General features: G+C 34.9%; 1 protein-coding gene across 3 annotated transcripts in view; it reads right to left on the bottom strand.

Annotated features, from left to right (window-relative positions):
* The window catches only part of MBD2 (methyl-CpG binding domain protein 2), a 76,860-nt gene that overhangs the window by 41,837 nt on the left and 14,823 nt on the right, over positions 1-20,200 (bottom strand). For 2 of the 3 annotated variants that reach the window (XM_077135446.1, XM_077135447.1), the window contains exon 2: positions 15,530-15,689. In XM_077135446.1, coding sequence (XP_076991561.1) covers positions 15,530-15,689 — 160 coding nt within the window. Of the gene's footprint in view, positions 1-5; positions 13,706-15,529; positions 15,690-20,200 lie in introns of those variants that run through there. The other variant, XM_077135448.1, reaches the window with a different exon arrangement.

Below are 20,200 nucleotides of genomic sequence, written 5' to 3'. Positions count from 1 at the left end.
GTAGATACAAGTGTGTGTTCATTAATGAATATTATTAACAGCTTATTTTCATTAATTCAAAACCCATCACTTTGATCCAGATTATTCTAATCATTCCAGCCTATTTCAGCATTTTAAACTCTACCATGTATTTCTAAGCATTTTATTATGTAATACATATAAGAAGTTTTCTCATAATAAATGAAAATGTACTTTTAAATGTAAGAAAATATTCTCTATATAAAAATACACAATCGGTCTGATTATCAAGGGACTAAAGACCAGTAAATGCACAAATATGCTTAAGGTTGGGTTATGTAAAAGGAGAGCTTTAAGGACAACAATCAGAATAGCAGTCATTTCTACATTCTGATAATGGAGGAAAATATTGGCATGCATGGGCATTAAAATACAAACAATCTGATCAGCTATTAGGAGGCCAGACTAAAAGAAAATTACATAAATTTGCCTTCACTTTTTATATAAAAATAATTATAAATGGAATTTCTAATTCCAGCAAACAGAACTTGATTTAGAAAAATCTGATAAAGAAGTATTCCTTATTTTTAAAACATATCACATTTAATATTTTTAGAGAAGAGACTTAAAACTGAAGCTTCTGAGAGGCAAGCATCTATTTTTAATCACTCAGTAACTAAATATGTGTTCTACTGATGTCAAAAAATGGTATAATTGTTACTAAATTCATTTGCAATGTTCTAACAACAAAAATGAAAGGAGAGGGACAAACCCAACATAATCATTGTGTTCTGATTCTGGCAAAAAAAAAAAAAAAGTCTTATATATCTAGAAAAAATAGACATCTGATACATATTTGATACGGAAATATAATTGACAAATTTACAGGAAATTCTATGGACTTTGATCTTTACAACTATCTTCAGACTGAAATTGTAATACTAAATTTCATACTCAACAGTGGTTCTCAAAGCTCTATGTCCATCTGAATTAACTAGAAGGCACCTTAAAACACAGATTTTGGGGCCTCTCAGATTATTCAAGTCTGAGGTGGGACCTCAGAATTTGCATATCTATTGTCTGAGGTTTTACCGATGCTGCTGGTCCTGAAACCACACCTGGAGAACCAGTGTTCTAAAACAAAGATTACAAATAGGTGTCAGGTGGACAAAGTCTAACCTGAAGATACATTTTATTTAGTTTTTGGTGTTTGTAAAAAATTAAGCTAACATTTGAACATCTGAAAACTTCATATAAAAATCCAGAATATCAGCTTCCTTTTAAAAGTGAAAGATCGGTTTGACAACCACAGCCTATGAGGGATGAGGCCCACTAGAGGGATCAAGGGTTCTCTATTTGCAACATTCCTCAACATTCACATTTGCATTACCTGTCTGGGCCCTGAAGGCACTGAGTTTGTGATCTCTGCTTAAACAATATTATCATGCCTAGAAAGGTAAGCATCACAATAAATTAATCTGACAATTATTGCAATTACAGTATTTGAACCCACTATTAATTCCCCCCACCCACTCCTCTCTCTGTACGTCTTGGGCATGCTTGTCATTCCTTTATCTCACTCAACTTTCACCCAATGTATGTGTTTACCTTTAAGAAAGAAATTTATCACAGATGACTCTAATATTATTTTCTCAGTAATCTTTCTTATTTTTACATATTTTTAAATAAATAATTTAGTTCAAAAGTTCTCAAACTTAGCCAACAGAAAGACTGCAAAACAGCCACCTAGGGAAGCCTAAGAATGTGTATTTTTAAAAGTTCTCCTGGAATTTTTGTGGAAAATCAGGCTTGGATCGCTGATTTATGACATCTAGAGCACTATCTGAAGCCACCCAACCTATACAAAATCAATATTTGATCCTACAGAATATGAATGCTTATGGGGAATTAATTACCCTTTCCTGGCACTAATTAGATATAAACAGCATGTATCACTATAACAATACCTTGCTTGGCTTTTAGTGTTTTGTTCTTTAATAAAGAGCAACAGATTCTGCTAGTATTAGAAACAAAGATGGCATGAGTAGACATAGAAGTATATTGCAACCATTTGTATATGAAACATATTACTACTGCCTATAAAAATTCTCATTATTACAAAGGATGACTGGAAGCAGTAGGGACTATTTTAAACCAATAATCCTGAATCCATGAAGACTGGAAGGGAGCACGAAACATGTAAACTATTGATACCGCAATGGGAAGATTCATTATTTTTTCATCAGTTTATGTTCTGGTGTAATAAATAAAAATTAGGAGAAAAACTGGTTATTCAAAATATATAAACCTCCTACATCTGTTACAAAATGGTTCACTCCCTGATGGCATGGGATAGCTGAGACACTATTTCAGTGTGCTGCATTACAATTTGCTCTCCTTTTTATTTTGATTTCTTGTTATTTTTTACCTGGTTTGAAAGCTTAGAAGACAGAAATTTTTTTTACTAATTTTGTGTTCCAAAACAGTATAATGTATTACAAAGCAGTAGCACACTTTGAGTAACCTACAAAGCTGGACAAACTGGTTTTCCCAGAAACTATCATGAAACAATAAATTTTACTACTACCAAATAGTCACTATTAATACATGCCCAGGTGTGTATCTGAGTTTTTCTAAACCAATTTGCCACAAACTTAGGAGTTAAAAAGAAAACACTTTTGTAAAGAACAAGATTAAAGGTATCCGTATATTTAAAATCTTCCCTTTCAATATAATAGGAAGCAGTTCTTTATATTACAAAATTAAACTGAAAAACACATTCTAAGATTAAAACTAAGTTTCCTTTGATAAATCTCAGCTTCAGAATTTTATTTTTTCAAATAAAAAATTTAATTACATTTATAACAACTTTCAAGGGTCTATTCTGTCCTAGGTACTGGGAAGAATCCAAACATAAATTTTAATTTTAAAAAATTTGTTCTTCATATCCTTCCATCAAGTATCTAAAGTTGCTCTCCGTATAATCACAAAGAACAAATATGCAACAAATTTTTCTTTTTCAGTGACCTTCTATATAAGCAAGAACATTCAAATGACAATTCAGTGAGGGTGATTCTGAAGGAGACTAGCTTACTGTGGTCTAATTTTTGTGCAGTCTTTCAGAAATCTAACTTGATTAAGGGGAAGGAGACTTTTAACTAAAATGGTGGATGAAGATCATATATCAAAACCATTTTTGCATTTCCACCCCCTTTGAAAATGTATGTTCTCTGCCTACATTTTTTTAAAGCAGATAGAAAATTTATTGAGGACACATGTAAGACATGCGGGCACCCTTACAAAGACAGAAGTGAGGAAGGTAAGAGGCCTTACCTACATTTTAAAGTTGACTTCAAGAATATTTCATATTTTATTTACTGTAAATAGATGCAAAGGTTGCACTTACCAGGTGCTTTAAATACTGACACTTTAAAATAAAATTGTTACACCACTTTAAGGTGTATCTAACAGAATCTAATTATACCCACCATCAACCATTTAAGCATGAACAAACTCTTCAATGGTTATGTTTTATTTCACTCCCTCTTTTCTTTGAACTATAAATTTCAGTCCCACGGGTATTTCCTTTTTTAAACTTGAAAATCTTTTAATTAACCACATACATGGCGAGTTTTTTTTTAATTGTTACCATAAAACTGTGATAAAAAAAATTCTTGATTTATTGTATTAGTATATAACTGACCAAAAATGGTAAATTACAATTTTTAATAATCATTCAAAGACAAAATTTATTGGATATACATCTTAATGAAATGAACTTTTCTATTAAAATAAAAATGCTTTCATGTCCTTGAATGAATACTACTAATCGTTAGAATGGTCAAGGTTTAGTATCACTTCTATTTCTATTCATTTTAAAGATGTAGTACTGAGAAACTTTGTTCACATAAACAATTAGATTCTTGAGTTTTATTCTATGCCACTCAATTCTTCAAATTCCTTTTGAGTTACATGTCAAAATATCACACAGTGAATCACCAAAAAATTAAACAATCAGCTGATATCACTAAGTCCTCTGCAATCTTTGCTGAAAGAAAAAATTATACTTCCATTAAGATTTGACAATTGCCAAGTCATTCATTTTCTCAAAACCTATATTTTGAATTGTCCTTTTATTGGGATCAAACATTTTGCACCACGGAAATATTGTGGATAAGTGAAAAATGTGCTTTTCTTTTATAAAATAGGAGGATGACATGAAAGGGGAATGCAAAAAATGAGTCTGTATTTCCATCACAGGTACAATCTGAGATCAATTCAAGGGCAGGTTATATACCCCAGTTAAGAATATCAAAACAGATTTCCTTTAATACCATCCATGTATTATTCTCTTCACACAGAATAGCTTAAACACCAGTAACTAAAGACTATATATTTTCTTTTTCTTTTTTTTTTTTTTAACAAAACATGAGCATATTTACTTCTCAAGCTTGGAGGGGTAAGTATATATTTTCAATACTTTTCTCAGCCTGGCTTTGGAATGAGGCTTATGAAAAATGGTTCAAAATTATACATGTTTTATAACAAGACCTAGAGGTTCATTCTAACCTTGAATTTTATGAAAAGTTTACATTTTTAAAAAATCAAACTGTTTGTTTTAATGTAAAAATGTTTTTCTGCCCACCCAAAATGTTTAAATAAAATTGACATCTTCAACTTATCATACAAGTACCATTTTTTACTGTAGTTTTGCATATACCACATATCCTAAAGAGACTCCAATTTAAGAAGCAAAGAGTTTACTGTTTAAAGTCAGTTTCCTCATCTGTAAAAAGGGCTAATGATTATTTCCTGAGATTCTTATAAAAGTCAAATGAGATAATGCACTTATGCTGCTACTGCTGCCATACTTTCATTTAGTCAGTCACTGAACAAATACTGTGTGTCTACTATCTGTAGGCACTGACTGGATACTGGGCAAAATTATGAATGATACACCAAAATTTTTGCCTTCAGAGCAAGATTAACAAAGTACTTTTATTACAGTCATGATGGTACATAACTTTGAATAAACAGCAGTTTTTAACTAACATGTTATTGAATATGCTACTGAAATTTGGAAACCTACTCTATTAAGCATACCCCATAGGAAAGCCATCCCTGTTTTTACAAGGTGAGCCTGAGTGGTATATATTTTGAATTGTCCTTTTATTGGGATCAAACATTTTGCACCACGGAAATATTGTGGATAAGTGAAAAATGTGCTTTTCTTTTATAAAATAGGAGGATGACATGAAAGGGGAATGCAAAAAATGAGTCTGTATTTCCATCACAGGTACAATCTGAGATCAATTCAAGGGCAGGTTATATACCCCAGTTAAGAATATCAAAACAGATTTCCTTTAATACCATCCATGTATTATTCTCTTCACACAGAATAGCTTAAACACCAGTAACTAAAGACTATATATTTTCAAACAAAAATTATATTCAAAAAGTAATTTCAGACTTGTTACAGAACATGTATAGAAGTTTTCACGAAATCAAAGGACAACAGTTCAAAGTTCCTCATTAACCTTCAGTGTTTTCTTTAATTGAGATGTGTGCTGGTTTGAAAGGATTTGTGTACCCTAGAAAAGGCATGTCTTAGTCCTAATCCAATCATGTGGGAGCATTCACTTCTCTTAACCCTATTCAGCACTGTATATTGGAAACTTAATTAAACTATCTCCATGGAGATGTGACTTGCCCAATTGTGGGTATTAACTTTTGGAAGAGAGGGAGATGTGCCTCCACCCATTCCAAGTGGGTTTTAAGAGAAAATATTTTGGAGAAAGCTTCAGAATGAAGAGAGAACTACAGAGTCCACCAGCCAGAGACCTTTGGAGATGAAGAATACCTCCGGGGAGCTTCATGAAGCAAGAGGCCTAGTCAGTAGACTTCACCATGTTTGCCACTTGACTTTTCAGTTGAGAGAGAACCCTTGAACTTCATTGGCCTTTCTTGAGTTGAAGGTAGCCTCTTCTTGGTGCCTTAATTTGGACATTTTTATAGACTTGCTCTAATTGGGCCAAGAAATGTCTCGGCCTTAGAACTGTAAACTAGCAACTTATTAAATTCCCCTTTCTAAAGGCCATTCTAGTTCTGGTACATCGTATTCTGGCAGCTAGTAAAATAGAACAAGATGTAATTCACACATCACAAATTCACTGTTTTCAAGTATAGAATTCAGTGATTTTTAGTATACTCACAAGGTTGTGGAACCTCCATACTTTTTTTACAAAAAGAATATAACTAGGATCAATGATTCTTGTACTGAAAATTCACTTAGTCTAATGTAAGGAAGAAGATATTCCCCCCTCCTTTTTTTTTTAAAGATCAATGGCATCGTATTAAAAACTTAATAGAATGAGTGGACAAAAATGTGAGCGTAGTTCTATGCCTGTAGTTAATTGAAGAGTTGGAAAAGGACTGTAATAATCACTGAAAACAACCTTTGAAGTGAGTTCTGCTTGAAAAATAAATGTCCTAGAACTTTAGTTATTAAAGGACATAAGGTAAAAAATGAGAATGAATTTCAACCAGATACCCAGAGCACCTCTACTCAAAATATTGTATGTAATCAATTATCTCCTTTACAACTATATTGGCACTAGCTATGTATATACATGTCCTCATGAAAATAGTCACAAAAATCACTTTCAATAGGGCTTAATTTTCTCACTGAATTAGAGTCTACAAAGTTAGTGAACTCTTCTGGACCTATGAAACTCAGACCTCAATCATCAACAGAAATCTGGGCATCCAAAATAAATCTTGCCAAAGCCATAACATAGACAACTATGTCCCCAAATCTATCTTTATTATTAGCACTATAGCCAGGCTCAGGCCCTTGTTCTATTAAATCTGGATACATTTGGAGTACTAACTTATATGATTTAAACCTAATTTATCATACTGAACAGATTTTCAAAAGCAAGCCTACTAGCTAACATGATTGAAAGTTCATCTGTTCACTCTTTAGAGCTTCCCAGGTATCTTTATCCAATCAGTATCTAAAAACATGGCTCAAATTTCCCAACAAAATGGAATAGTACTGTAAGATCACTTATTATTTCCATTTATTAGCTAAAGATATCTTTTAATTGCTGAAGATACATAAATAGCCTTTATTTAAGGATATTTCTGTGTATAACAAAAAACTAGAAATTCTGTGGACAAAAGACTAATTAACAGTTCTAGTGTCCTTCCCTACATCTTACCCTTTCTTCTTTTATTCATTCATTAAATAAGAACTGTCCATGCCACCATCATCTCTGCCTAACAAGTACAGTAGCTTCCTGAGCCGGACTTCTACTTCTGTACCTTTAGAAATACATTCTCCACATAGCAGTGAAAGTAGTATTAGCCTACACAGAAAGCCCTCAATTGGCATTCCATGCCACTCCTTAGGTGTCTTGCAAAACCCTGTGATCAAGCTTGTCTTCTTCTCTGACATCACTTAGTACTTTTTCCTACTCACCATGGCCTTCTTTGTGCCATGAGATGCTAAGTGTTTTCCTGCCTTAGGAATTAACACTGATCATTCCCTCTACATGGAATGCTCTTCCTCTGGTCCTTCTACAGTGATTTCTTCTTTTCAGTCAGATTTTAGCCTAACCTCTCCTGGTCACACAACCTAAACAGCCACTCAGTCACTTACTTCACTCTAATGCATATCATTTGATATTTAAGTTGTGTATTAGTCTGTCTTCCCACTAGATTAGAAAACTCCATGAACACAGAAACTTCCTCTAACATATTCTCAAAATCTAGAATGCCTGAGCATATAGAAAGTGCTCAAAAAATGCTGTGGGGGCCTGGCCCTGATCAAGACGGCAGAGACAGACACTTCAGGGCTCCATTCACCCACAGAACCTTTAAACAACCAGCAAGAACAGGTAGAAACACCTTTCTCAAGGTTCCAGAAAACAGTTAAAGGGCTGCATTAACAGGGTGAAGTCCAAATAAAGAAAAGGCTACCTAAAAACAGCAGGATTCTTGGCACCCTGGCTGACCTCCCCCCCATTCCTCACCAGACCAGCACAGAGCTAGCCTGCACAAGTGTGGATCCCTCCTCTAGGTTCCAGAGGGGGCAGAGTAATCTTCATGCACATACTGGAAGCTTGTATGTCTGGGCCAATCTGTCTGGTGGTGGCCTGACGGAATATCCCAGAACTTCCCCTGAATGTAGAAGGCAGCTCACAGAGCTCTCCTACAGAAGGCTGTGGGAAAGCACTCAAGTGGAGGTCTGAGGCAAGGGACTGCTGACTCTAGAATTCATAGTGCAGAGCCTGACACCATAAGGAAACTGTTTCCTAAGGAAGAGGGACATTCATAAGAACTATGCATGCAGGAACCATGTGAACAGGAGCCACATGTGCATGCCCAAGACAAGATCCATGTGCAGAAAGGACAAGAGAACCCTAAACTTTGGCCTGCAGCTATTCTTTAAACTTACTGGACGGATAAACTCTAGATCAGGTTGCAAAGACTGAGAAAGCTATTTTCTTTTTTTTCCTTTTTTTTGCTTGGTTGGGTCCTGACATTCAAAGAAAGCTGTGTCATAAAACTAGCTGGATACAAGCTTAAGGAACAGATGTCTCAGAGTATAAATTCCAGCTATGACACATTAAAATATCAAAATATCCAAGATTCAACAAAAGATTATAAAATATAAAAAGAAATAGGTGGGCAGGCCACGGTGGCTCAGCAGGCAGAATCCTCACCTGCCATGCCAGAGACCCAGATTCAATTTCCGCCCATGGGAAAAAAAAAAAAAAAGAAACCACGGTCCAGGTAAAGAAGACAATAAAGCATGAGAAAGTGTCAACCAGGAGAACCAGCCATGGGACATAATAGACAAACAATTTTTTAAAACATCTCAATGTACTCAAAAAGCTAAAGGAAAATATGGAAAAAGGTCTAAAGGAACTGAAGCAAACAACAGAGGAACACATAGAGAATAGCAACAGAAAGATGCAAATTATGGAAAGGAGACAAACAGAGCTGAAGGTCATAGTTAACAGAAATTAAAAATTCCCTAGAGGGGTTCAACAGCAGATTGGAGCTAGTAGAAGACAGAATTAAAGAATGTGAAGAAAACTGAAATTATCCAGTCTGAGGAGCAGAAAGAAGAATGAAGGTATTGGAACAGAGCCTGAGGACCCTGTGGGACACCATCAAGCCCACAAATATATGCATTGTGGGAATCCCCAGGAAAATAAAGAAAGGAATGGAGAGAATATTCAAGGAAGCAATGGCTGGAAACATCCCAAATTTAACAAAAGACATAAATATATACATCTAAGACATGCAACAAAGGCCAAACAGGATAAACCCAAATAGACCCATGCCACAGCAAATTATAATCAAACTGTCAAATGCCAAAAGAAGACAGAGTTCTGAAAGCGGCACGAAAGGAGCAATGTGTTACATACAAGGGAGCCTCAGTAAGAGGCCAGTAAGTGCCAATTTCTCATCAGAAGCAAGATGTAAGAAAGTAATGGAATAACATATTTAAAGTGCTGAAAGCAAAAACTTTCCAAGAAAGAATTCTATATCCAGCAAGTTTCTGTCAAAAATAAGGGAGGGATTAAGACTTTCCCAGATAAACAAAAGGTGAGACAATTCATCAATAGACTGGCCGTAGAAGAGATTCTAAAGGGAGTTCTTTAGGTTGAAAGGAAAGAACAATAGACAACAGACTGAAGTTATATGAAGAAACAAAGAGTCTCTGGTGAAGGTAACAACATGGGTAAATATAAGTGTTAGTCCTACTGTATTTTTGGTTTGTAGTTCCACTTTTAATTTCTCACAGGATCTAAACAGCAAATGCATAAATGTAATACCAAATTGGTGGTTTTGTACTCCTAATGTGTAAACATGTAATTTGTGACAAGAACTACATAAAGGTGGGGCAACACAAGGGTATAGGAACATAGTTTATATATACTGTTGAGGTTAATTTGGTAGCAAAGCAAATGAGATTGTTATAGATTTAAGACATTAAATTTAAGCCTCACTGTAGTTAATATCAGAAAATATGCACGTTTACAGTGACAAAAATTAGAATACAGTTTCCCAGAAGCAGGGGACAAGGGGAATGGGCAGTTAATGCATCATTGGTGTAGTTTCCTTTTGAGCAAATGGGCTAGGTCTAGTAATGGAAGGTGGTAAGGGTATTGCAGTATTGTGAACATGATTAATCCCATTGGATTGTATGCTTGGGAGTGGTTGAGATGGAAGAGTTTATGTTGCATATATGTTCCCACAGTTAAAAAAAGAAAGAACAAAAAAGACAATGACAATTAAATGCAATACATGCTCTTGAATGAGATCTAACAAGAAATCAGAAAATGCTCATAGAGACATTATTGGGCATATGAAAAAATTGGAATATGGAAGATAAGCGTTCTATCAATGCTAAATTCCTTGAACTTGATACTGTGTTTAAGGTGGTTACACAGTGAAAAATCCTGTGGAAATATACATGGCAGTAATAAGTGTTCAAAGAACATGATGTACACAACCTACACTCAAGGGCAGAAAATACATTGATAGTTGGTTGGACAGATGGAGATGCAGGGTGATAACAGCAAATGTAGAAAAATGTCAAAATTGGCAGATCTGGGTATCTGGGGGGAGGGGAGATGTTGGAGTTCTCTGTATGAGGTTTGTATTATCTTTGTAATGTCCTTACATTTTAAAGTATTTCAAATTAAAAAGTTATTAAAAATTCTGTAGAATAAATGATGGATAAAATACTTATTGCATCTAAGGTCCTGTGCTATGTATTCCCTACTCATGAGTAGTTTCATTTGCAGCGTTAAACCAGTTACAAGTGGAAAATAAGTGGAAACATAATTCAAAATAATCTATGACCTCCACCTTAAAATTATTAAGAATGGAGTCATCTGTATGATTTGCCTCAAGATTATCAAAGAAAAATAGTCCCTAGACTTGTTGAATCCATTTTAACAACATTCATATTATGCTTATACATAACTTATGCATAACTAGAATCTTCCTCTGAGCTGTAGAACCAACCCTACATAGGTCTACAATTGGTATTTTTTGCAAAATTCATGTCAACCATAGTGTTATCTCACAAAATGATGTGGCAAACAATATATAACTCAGCAGACAGCTGAAATGAGACAAACACCTAAAAATAAACTATATGTTCAGGGGCAGGAAGCATGTCATGTTGCTCATGGAGAAATAAGGTTCAAGGAAAATGTTCTTTGATTATGAATCAAACCCAGATCATCTCAATGAAACTTATTTGTAACTTTTTACCTATATAGCTAAAAAAGAAAATCATCTAAAATTTAGCATAGTGGTTCTAAACCATGGGACTGCAGACCTCTTTGAGAAATACAAGATAAAACTTTGTATGTAATTTCAAAGGTTCATACAACCCTGGCAGCACACTGGCCCCGAGAGTGCAAAGTGGACCTAGATCTTTTACACTTGCTTTTGAAGAGAGTGGTATAGAGAAGACTGATAAAGAGATTAACCATGTACTTAGGGCAAAGTAGAAAGTAATTTGAATTAACAGGGATGTGAATAAGCAAGATATAAGGTTATCCCTTGGCTGGGTTGCACAGGTTTCATTGGTAATAATATTAACTTGGTGATAAATACAGCTAATCAACTTTGGATACTAATAAGCCCTTTCACATTTCTCCTGTCTGGGATTAGGTTCCATGGTTCATCATTATTATTACACATTATTATTACATGGTTCATCATTATTATTACACAGAAATCAAACCTGTGTTTTCTCCACTTGTGCTACAGACACTATTCTCTTTAACCTTTTTAGACTCTAAAATGGAAGAATGATTAGCCAAATCAACATCCCTTTCATCTGTTTTCTAGTGATTCTCTCTCCTACCCAGAAAAATTTATTGAAAGAGCTGTACACACTGACTGATCTTATCATCCATTAACTTTTCAACTCAACATAACCTGGCTTCTGTTTGCACTAAAATTATTATCAAAATTATTAACCTCCAAGTTGCCAAACTCAATGAATGTTTCTGTCATCCTCCACTCAAGCATTCAGCAGCAATCAATATACCTAACTGCTCTCCTTTTTGAAACATTCTCCTCTCCCATGTCTATCCTACCTTACTAACTACTCCCCCAGTCTACTTGCTAATTCCTACACTCTAACTGAACTACTTGAAAATATTCCATAAATATTTAGAATATATCAAGTCTAGATTCACAAATGTGAACAGACTGCCTTTCAGGTTTTGAGGCATAGCCCTAGAACTACATTGTTCAATATGGTAGCTACCAGGCAATGTAGCTATTTTAAATTAGTTAAAGTAAACTAAAATTCCATTTATTCAGTCATTTCAATTACTTAATAGTCACATGGCCAGTAGCTAAAATATTTCCATCACTGCAAAAAATTCTATTGGATAGTGTTGCTCTGTAACTTCTCCCTTTAAGAAAGCTCTCAGATAATCTTGCAACTTTAAATATCAAGTCTATGTTGATGATTTCCAAATATATTTGATGGATTGTCTTCAGTAACCTATTTGCTATCCAGTTCTGCTTTGTCAGCTGAAAAAATTGGGGGGGGGGGGTAATAGCTGAAAATGATTATGGTAGTGGCAAGAAAAATCAACCAGGCACAATGTAATCAAGATGGAATGGATTTTCAGGGATATGCTAAGAGTTTGAGATCAGCAAGAATACATATTGCAATAATAGATGTTAATCAAAAACAATCCCCCTTCAATCCCAGCTATCCAGTTCCAAAATCTGAAAACGAAAAAAAAAGCTTTGCAAAGATCTTCAAAAGATATCTTTTCAATCACACCTGAAGATATTATTAATCACTAGTAAACTCACCTTTGATATGAAAGAAATATATTAAATTAAGTTCACAGCTTATATTCAATCAATATAAACTACAATTTAGTTTATATTGTTTCAAAGTTTATTTTGTTAATTACCTCTCTAATTCTTTCAAGGGTAAATTTTTTTAAAAAATTATGCATTTCAACCAGGTTTATAGTAAATTGATCAATAAAGCTTTCACCATTCTGTACTGTTTCAAAAGATAAAATAACAGTCATTACTTAATTAGCCACAAATAAGTTTTCTGCTTTACAGAGATATTGAATGTTGGTATCACTCCAAAAAACAGCTTATTTTAACAAATGCAAAACTCCATTTCATGCCAGCTTAATGAAAACAAAATTAGCTGCAAAAATAAGACCACACCCCCAGAATTCATAGGAAACTTCATATAATAAGGAAAATGAAAGGCATTCCCAAAATAATGTATGGTATATTAATTTATTTATTCAGAAAACATTTATTACCACTATAAAATTCTAGAATGAGGTAGATATTGAATTAAATAAACATGAAACAAATATTAAGTAACTACCACATGCTAAACTTTGGACTAGAGATAAAAAGACAAAAAAGACATGGTCCCTGCCCTCAAGGAGCGCACAATCTAACTGAAGCAGACAAACAATAACAAATACAATGGCAAAGCACCAGGGAAGCATTATGGAAGGGACTGGTTCTGCCTGGAATATGCAGAGCAGGCTTCACAGAGATGGAGACAATGGAGCTGAGCTGTGGCTGAGTAGGAATTCGCCAGATGGAGGGGAGGGGGGTAAGCACATTCCAAGCAGAGGAAACAGCACATGAGCAAGCAGAGTCTTGAAAGTACATGCCATGGTGCCAGATGATGAGTGGTCCAGCGCAGCTAGAGCATAAAGGTGCACACAAACTAAAGAGATGAATTAGATTTTTGTTTTTGAATGAATCAAAAATGTCAGGAAGTAAATCTTCATATTACGCTAAATGTAGCTAAACTGTGATTCTAGTTATAATAGGGTAATTTGAGAGTATTTCATTAATTTCATAAATATGTGAGCCCCTTCTATAGGTGCCCAGCAAAGTGGTTAGAATAACTACATTTTTAATTCAGAAATAAAAGCTTAAGTTTCTCTATACATTTAAGAAGCAAAATAAACCTAGAATTAAGGGTTCCTTAAGCTAAAATCACAGAGTTTCACCTATACATAGACAAGATCCCAACTTCTGCTAACTTGCTCCCTCTGTTCCTACCCCATTCCATATCCTTCCGAACACCTTTGTCCTACCAACACAAACAAACCCCACAGTTAAGCAATACAGAGGTGCTTTCAGCTTTCCCATTCTGCCTCTCTAAACAAGGTACTCGTCAAAGCCCCTATGGAAACCAATGCAAAGTATTATGACATTAGGAAACAATGCATTCTGACTTCCGTACCAATTTTTGGAAATTAAACTACTATAAAAGAAACTAGTAAGCAGAATTTTGAATAAAGACAGCTATGAAGCAGAGCCCCCATACATGCATGAGGAGCAAGAAAGCTTGGGTCAAAAAGCTTCCTCAACTGGCCACCAAGCAATACTGTTCACCATGTAGCCCGAGGTTTAGGAAGATGGGAGATTAGGGAAGGGGTAATAAGGAAAGCATATAAAATGCTTTTACATAACTTCCTATTTACTCCTCACAATAACGCTGAGGAAAAGATTTTATTATCTTAGTTGTACAAATGAAAAACCTGATGCCCCCAGAGGTAGAAACTTACCCAAGACTGCATTACCTAATATGTGGCAGAGCTTTTACATAAAATCAAGTCTGTTTGGGTCCAAAGCCCTTTATACCACCTTATTGCTTCTGGGTCCCTACAATGAATACTGCATTTCCAAGGTACAGACAGGTATACCTGTCATATCCCAAGAAAAAAAAGCCCCTACTTCTTCCTCTACTACTCTTATGCAGTTGGTATCATACAGTTGTGGTGGCAACATACCTATACATATATCCTGGAATTTAGAGGGAAAAAAAATTGAGAAAAAAAGGGTGTGCAGGATCTGTTGCCATTGAGGGAAAAGAGGTCTTTGTAAAGACATTTGAGTACTTTAGTACAATTAAAATTAACATCGTAACTGAAAATGTACTGTTTAAATTCCTATACAATAAACCATAAACTAAGCAGCTCAATAAAAGTAGAGCCAATAGAAACTCCAATCATGGTATCAGAATAAGAATATTATTCTTAGGAGTCATTATCCTCAAATTATCAAAAGTTCAAGATTAAAAACTACCCTTTTTCAAATCCTGAATCTGAAAATAGGCAATTATGAACTATGTGGTAAGGATATTTGCCACATTAAGATTCTGCCATCTTTTTGGGCAATAGTGGCTATTTTTTTTAAAAAATAACATGGACAATTAACAGCAAAAGAGAAATCTTTTGTAAACATCCCAAAGGACCAAAAATGTATGTATGTGGCAAGAGAGATACTGAAATGTTTTCAACTGTGCATAATTTACTTATGCTCTGTCTATAAGTACTGCCAACCTGAAAATAAATCAGGTTTATAAGTCAAAATGTTTTGCAGAAAAATAAAAAACTGTAAAAGTCAGGAAACCAAAATTCCAGTGACAATATAAAATAATTATATAGTTATAAGTCAGGATGCTTTTTGTGAGCTTTTGAAATAGTATACATATGCTATAAGAAAATTAACGAACCTTATTTTGATTGAGAGGATCATTCCGTAGTCTCTGTTTGTTCTTCTGTAATTTACTAGGCATCATCTTTCCAGTTCTGAAGTCAAAACTGCTGAGATCAACAGTATTTCCCAGGTACCTTGCCAACTGAGGTTTGCTTCTGAACTTCTTACCACTTGGACTAGAAAGAAAAATAAAGTTAATTGTACAAAAGACAATGTTTACCCTACATCTCTAAATACATCTTTTTCAGGCCTTCCTTTCTGCCCCCAATTGCTACCACATTACCATTTTAAATATGTTTATTGTTTTAAAGAAATTTTAAAGTCTGTAAATTACTCATAAGAGGGGAAAGTGTGTCATCTAATATAATGCTCCACTAAATACATCACTGGAGCACAGAACAGATGTGACTAGAGATTATCCCACTTGTCACTCACTCTGCAACCACTGACAGAATCCTAACACAAACTGCATACACAGCACAACACGCACTCTACACTTCTTCAATTTTACAAACTCTTTTTTCAAATTGCTGCAGAAATACTGTATTTTCTGCACACAATACAGCACAAATCAAAGAGAACCACCGAACTCTTCTGAAGCCAACAACCTTATTAGAAACACATTATACATACACAAACACTTGTTATCCATATAATCTCTGGTTACCAATTAGGGCTCAAAAACACTTATCAGAGAAAAAAAATTCTTGAATTCTGGCAATATTAAATGTTCCTCTAAACATAATTAGTGAAACGAGAAAACTAAGACAAACATTTGTGAATGGGTTTGTACAGTGTGATATGAATTTTGTTAGTCTAGCTCCTAACTTAGACAAGCGTATCAAGAATAATTCACTTATTAAAGTAATACTATCAAAGCTGGAAAACTATTAAAGGACCATAATTATTTAAAAAGCTACACAAAACTCGTCTTTACTAAAAAAATTTTTCTATGTAATAACCCAGATGAAAAATTTTATAAGAATGTTCCCCTAAGTCTTAACTAGTAAATGTCCTTAGCTAAGTGTGCAAATAAACTTAAAGTCAGCATAGTATGTCATCCAAGGAGAACTGTTAGAATTCTAGATACTTCTCAATCAAAGAAGTCAATGTGTCATATCTAGAACTTAACCTTACAACTGACCATCATAAAAGAAAAATAATTCAATAGGAAGACAAGAAGAAACAGCAAGGAAACTAAGCAATGAAATATTGCCCTGGAAAAGCTAAGAGAAATTCTCCTTGGGTCAAACCCAAACCTATTCTTTGTCACAAACTGTATGGTATTCTGCCACAGAGACTTCAAGAAAAACAAAGATCATTATGAATATTCTTTTTCTACAATCACGACTTAAGTATTTCTCAAACACAATTCAAGATATAGAATTTAGCCTAGAGATGAAGATAACAACCAGAACAGAACAAAGGAGAAAAACAGCATACCAGGGGGAAGAGTATAGGTTAAGCAAACTTCAACTCCAATTCTAACCCAGATTTCCAAATATGCTCAGTACCAGTTAATAAAATAGTATGTAACCTTTAGTACCGTACAAAGCTTAAATCATCTCTGCCCAGACACACTTCCATTCCCAAACCTAATCATCCATATTCACCATCCTTGTCATTGTTATCACTGTCCACCTAGTACCTAATCACCCACACTAGAAGGCCACACCAAAATCCTTCAGTGCCCCCATTCCTCAGGCATACATCCAGTGCTAAGTTGAAAACTTTCTGAGTTTCCTCAAAGAAAATTTCCTTAAAGAAATATCAAAAACTTTCGATCTGCTATATATATATCCATATACACAGACACGGATATATTCCAGACTCTTTCCTACCAGCCTTGGTATACCATATTCTAAATTCAATATCCCATATTCTAAATTCAATCAGCCACCAAAATAAGTCTCATATCTTTGACTTTTCTGGCCCTATATTTTCAGATGGAAGGATAAACATGAGCAATATCCTACTTGTCAAAAGACTAACAATACCTCAAAGCCCCGCTAAAATGCCACCTCCTCCAAGAACCTTTCTGTGATTAACTGTACAATTCTACTTTATTCCAATTCCTATCCATTCCATCATGAGCCAAACAACCTGTAACTATAGTGCCACTTTTAAAGACTCTCATCTGTACAATACAGAGAAAGGTGGGCACTTTAACATGTACATTTAAGTTTTGCTGGGATTTTGATTTTGGTGTTTAAGGGTGACTATGGGGTATTGGACATAGAGCTTTCAAACACCCAAAATTTATTTATATAAGCTAGTGCTGCACAAAACTTTACAAAAGCGATAAACTTCATCAGGTGATTAGTAAAGAATATTGTTTTCATTTGCAAACACAGTGAAATGGTAAATCATGCTTATTTAAAAGCTATACCACATGGAATTTTAAAAATTAAACTGGAAAATATTTTCACAGTAAATATATTTCACTACATATGTAATTAAGTATTACTAAAAAGCCAAATCAATTTAAATCTGATAAAGATTACTCTGCTATTAAATCATTTACATAATTATAATTAATTTTAATTAAGCTAGAATAGCCACATGGTCCTTATTACTGGATATCCAAGTTACTGCTAAACTATTTGACAAGCCAAAAAATGGAAAAAAAAAAAAAAAAACCTCTCTCCACAAAATAGAATGACTTAGGCGGGCCATGGTGGCTCAGCAGGCACAGTTCTCGCCTGCCATGCTGGAGACCCAGGTTCAATTCCCGGTACCTGCCCATGCAAAAAATAAATAGAATGACTTGTCAATCAGATATCCTTCTAATAAGATCTCATAAATGCAATAAAAAGCTGAGCTCAAGAACAGTTCTTTTTAGACAGACTAATTTTGCAGAAGATGAAGATATTAAGGCATCAACTTGTAACAAAAAGATAAGCACTACCATTTTTAACATATAGCTTACAGACCAGCCACTTTTGAAATGACTAATTTTATACAAAATATCCCCACAAGTAATTCCTTCTATAAAGGTTGAAATGCCAGTTATCTACTACAACTGAAAACGTAGTAGAGCCTCACTATAACATTCCTCCACAGAACAAAATTTATTAGAGGTAAATTTTTTTATACAGCTCTCCCCCAAATCAAGGAAATTCAATTAAGTACCTAAGAATTTAATTAAAAGAATATACTCATGAAATGTGATTACATAATATGTATTCTAGAGTTGCAGTTTCACATGGATTAAAATATGTCCTATGTTTATCAATTTTAAAAATCAAACAGAAGGTTCTCACGGTAAGAAGGCTTTAGAAAATAAAAAAAAAGTATTTGCAAAGTATTGGAGAAAAAATGTGGAACTATTAAACTTTCCCACTTGGGAAATTCCTGATATTCTCACAAGTATTAGGGCAATTATAGCAATTTAATAAGCCAAGCCTTCAATCTTACCATTATGAAACTTATTTTTGTAATGGTGACGCTAAGCTTACTTATAATTAGACCTAAAAGTCACCCCCAGAGACCTTCTTTTGTTGCTCAGATGCGGCCTCTCTCTCGCTAAGCCAAAGTTCTGCAAATAAGCTCACTACCCTCCCCACTACATGGGACATGATTCCCAGGGGTGTAAGTCTCCCAGGCAACGTGAGACATGACTCTCAAGAATGAGCCTGGTCCTGGTATCACTGGATTGAGAATATCTTCTTGACCAAAAGGGAGAAAAGAAATGAAATAAAATAAAGTTTCTGTGGCTAAGAAATTTCAAAGAGAGTCAAGAGGTCATTCTGGAGGTTACTCTTATATAAGCTCCAGCCAGATAGTGCAAATAATCACAGTATGCCAAGCCCCAACCAACAGTACTCCTGAAAACGCTAAAGAATACCCTGGACTCTATTCGAAGACTATAAAAGTTTTAGTAGTAAGTTAATTTTTTCAGAAACTTAAGGCCTCCAAATTGTTCCTGTGTTGGTTTGAAAGGAAGTATGCCCCCTAAGAAAAGCCATGTTTTAATGTAAATCTCATTTCATAAAGGTAGAATAATCTCTATTCAGTACTGTATGTTTGAAACTGTAATGACATCATCTCTCTGGTTGATGTGATTTAGTCAAGAATGGTTGTTAAACTGGATTAGGGGATGACATGTCTCCACCCATTTGGGTGGGTCTTGAGTGGTTTATTGGAGTCCTATAAAAGAGGAAATATTTTGGAGAATGAGAGACTCAGAGAGAGCAGAGAATGCTGCAGCACCACAAAGCAGAGAGTTCAACCAGCCAGTGACCTTTGGAGATGAAGAAGGAAAATGCCTCCGGGGAGCTTCATGAAACCAGAAGCCAGGAGAGAAAGCTAGCAGATGACGCCTTATTCGCCATGTGCCCTTCCAGCCGAGAGAGAAGCCCTGACTGTGTTGGCCATGTGCCTTCTCACTTGAGAGGGAAACCCTGAACTTTATCGGCCTTCTTGAACCAAGGTATTTTACCCTGGATGCCTTTGATTGGACACTTCTATAGACTTGTTTTAATTGGGACATTTTCTCAGCCTTAGAACTGTAAACTAGCAACTCATTAAATTCCCCCTTTTAAAAGCCATTCCGTTTCTGGTATATTGCATTCTGGCAGCTAGTAAACTAGAACAGTTCCTATACCAGGAAAGCCCTGAATCCCAGAGGTACCGGTCTCTCCAAGAAGATCAGTCGGTTCATTCCTCTACCCCATAAGGCTGACAC

This window comes from Tamandua tetradactyla, chromosome 18, assembly GCF_023851605.1.
Source record: "Tamandua tetradactyla isolate mTamTet1 chromosome 18, mTamTet1.pri, whole genome shotgun sequence".
NCBI classification, from domain to species: domain Eukaryota; kingdom Metazoa; phylum Chordata; class Mammalia; order Pilosa; family Myrmecophagidae; genus Tamandua; species Tamandua tetradactyla.
Note: the sequence above shows the minus strand (reverse complement) of the source record. Positions and strands in the feature narration are given on the sequence as shown.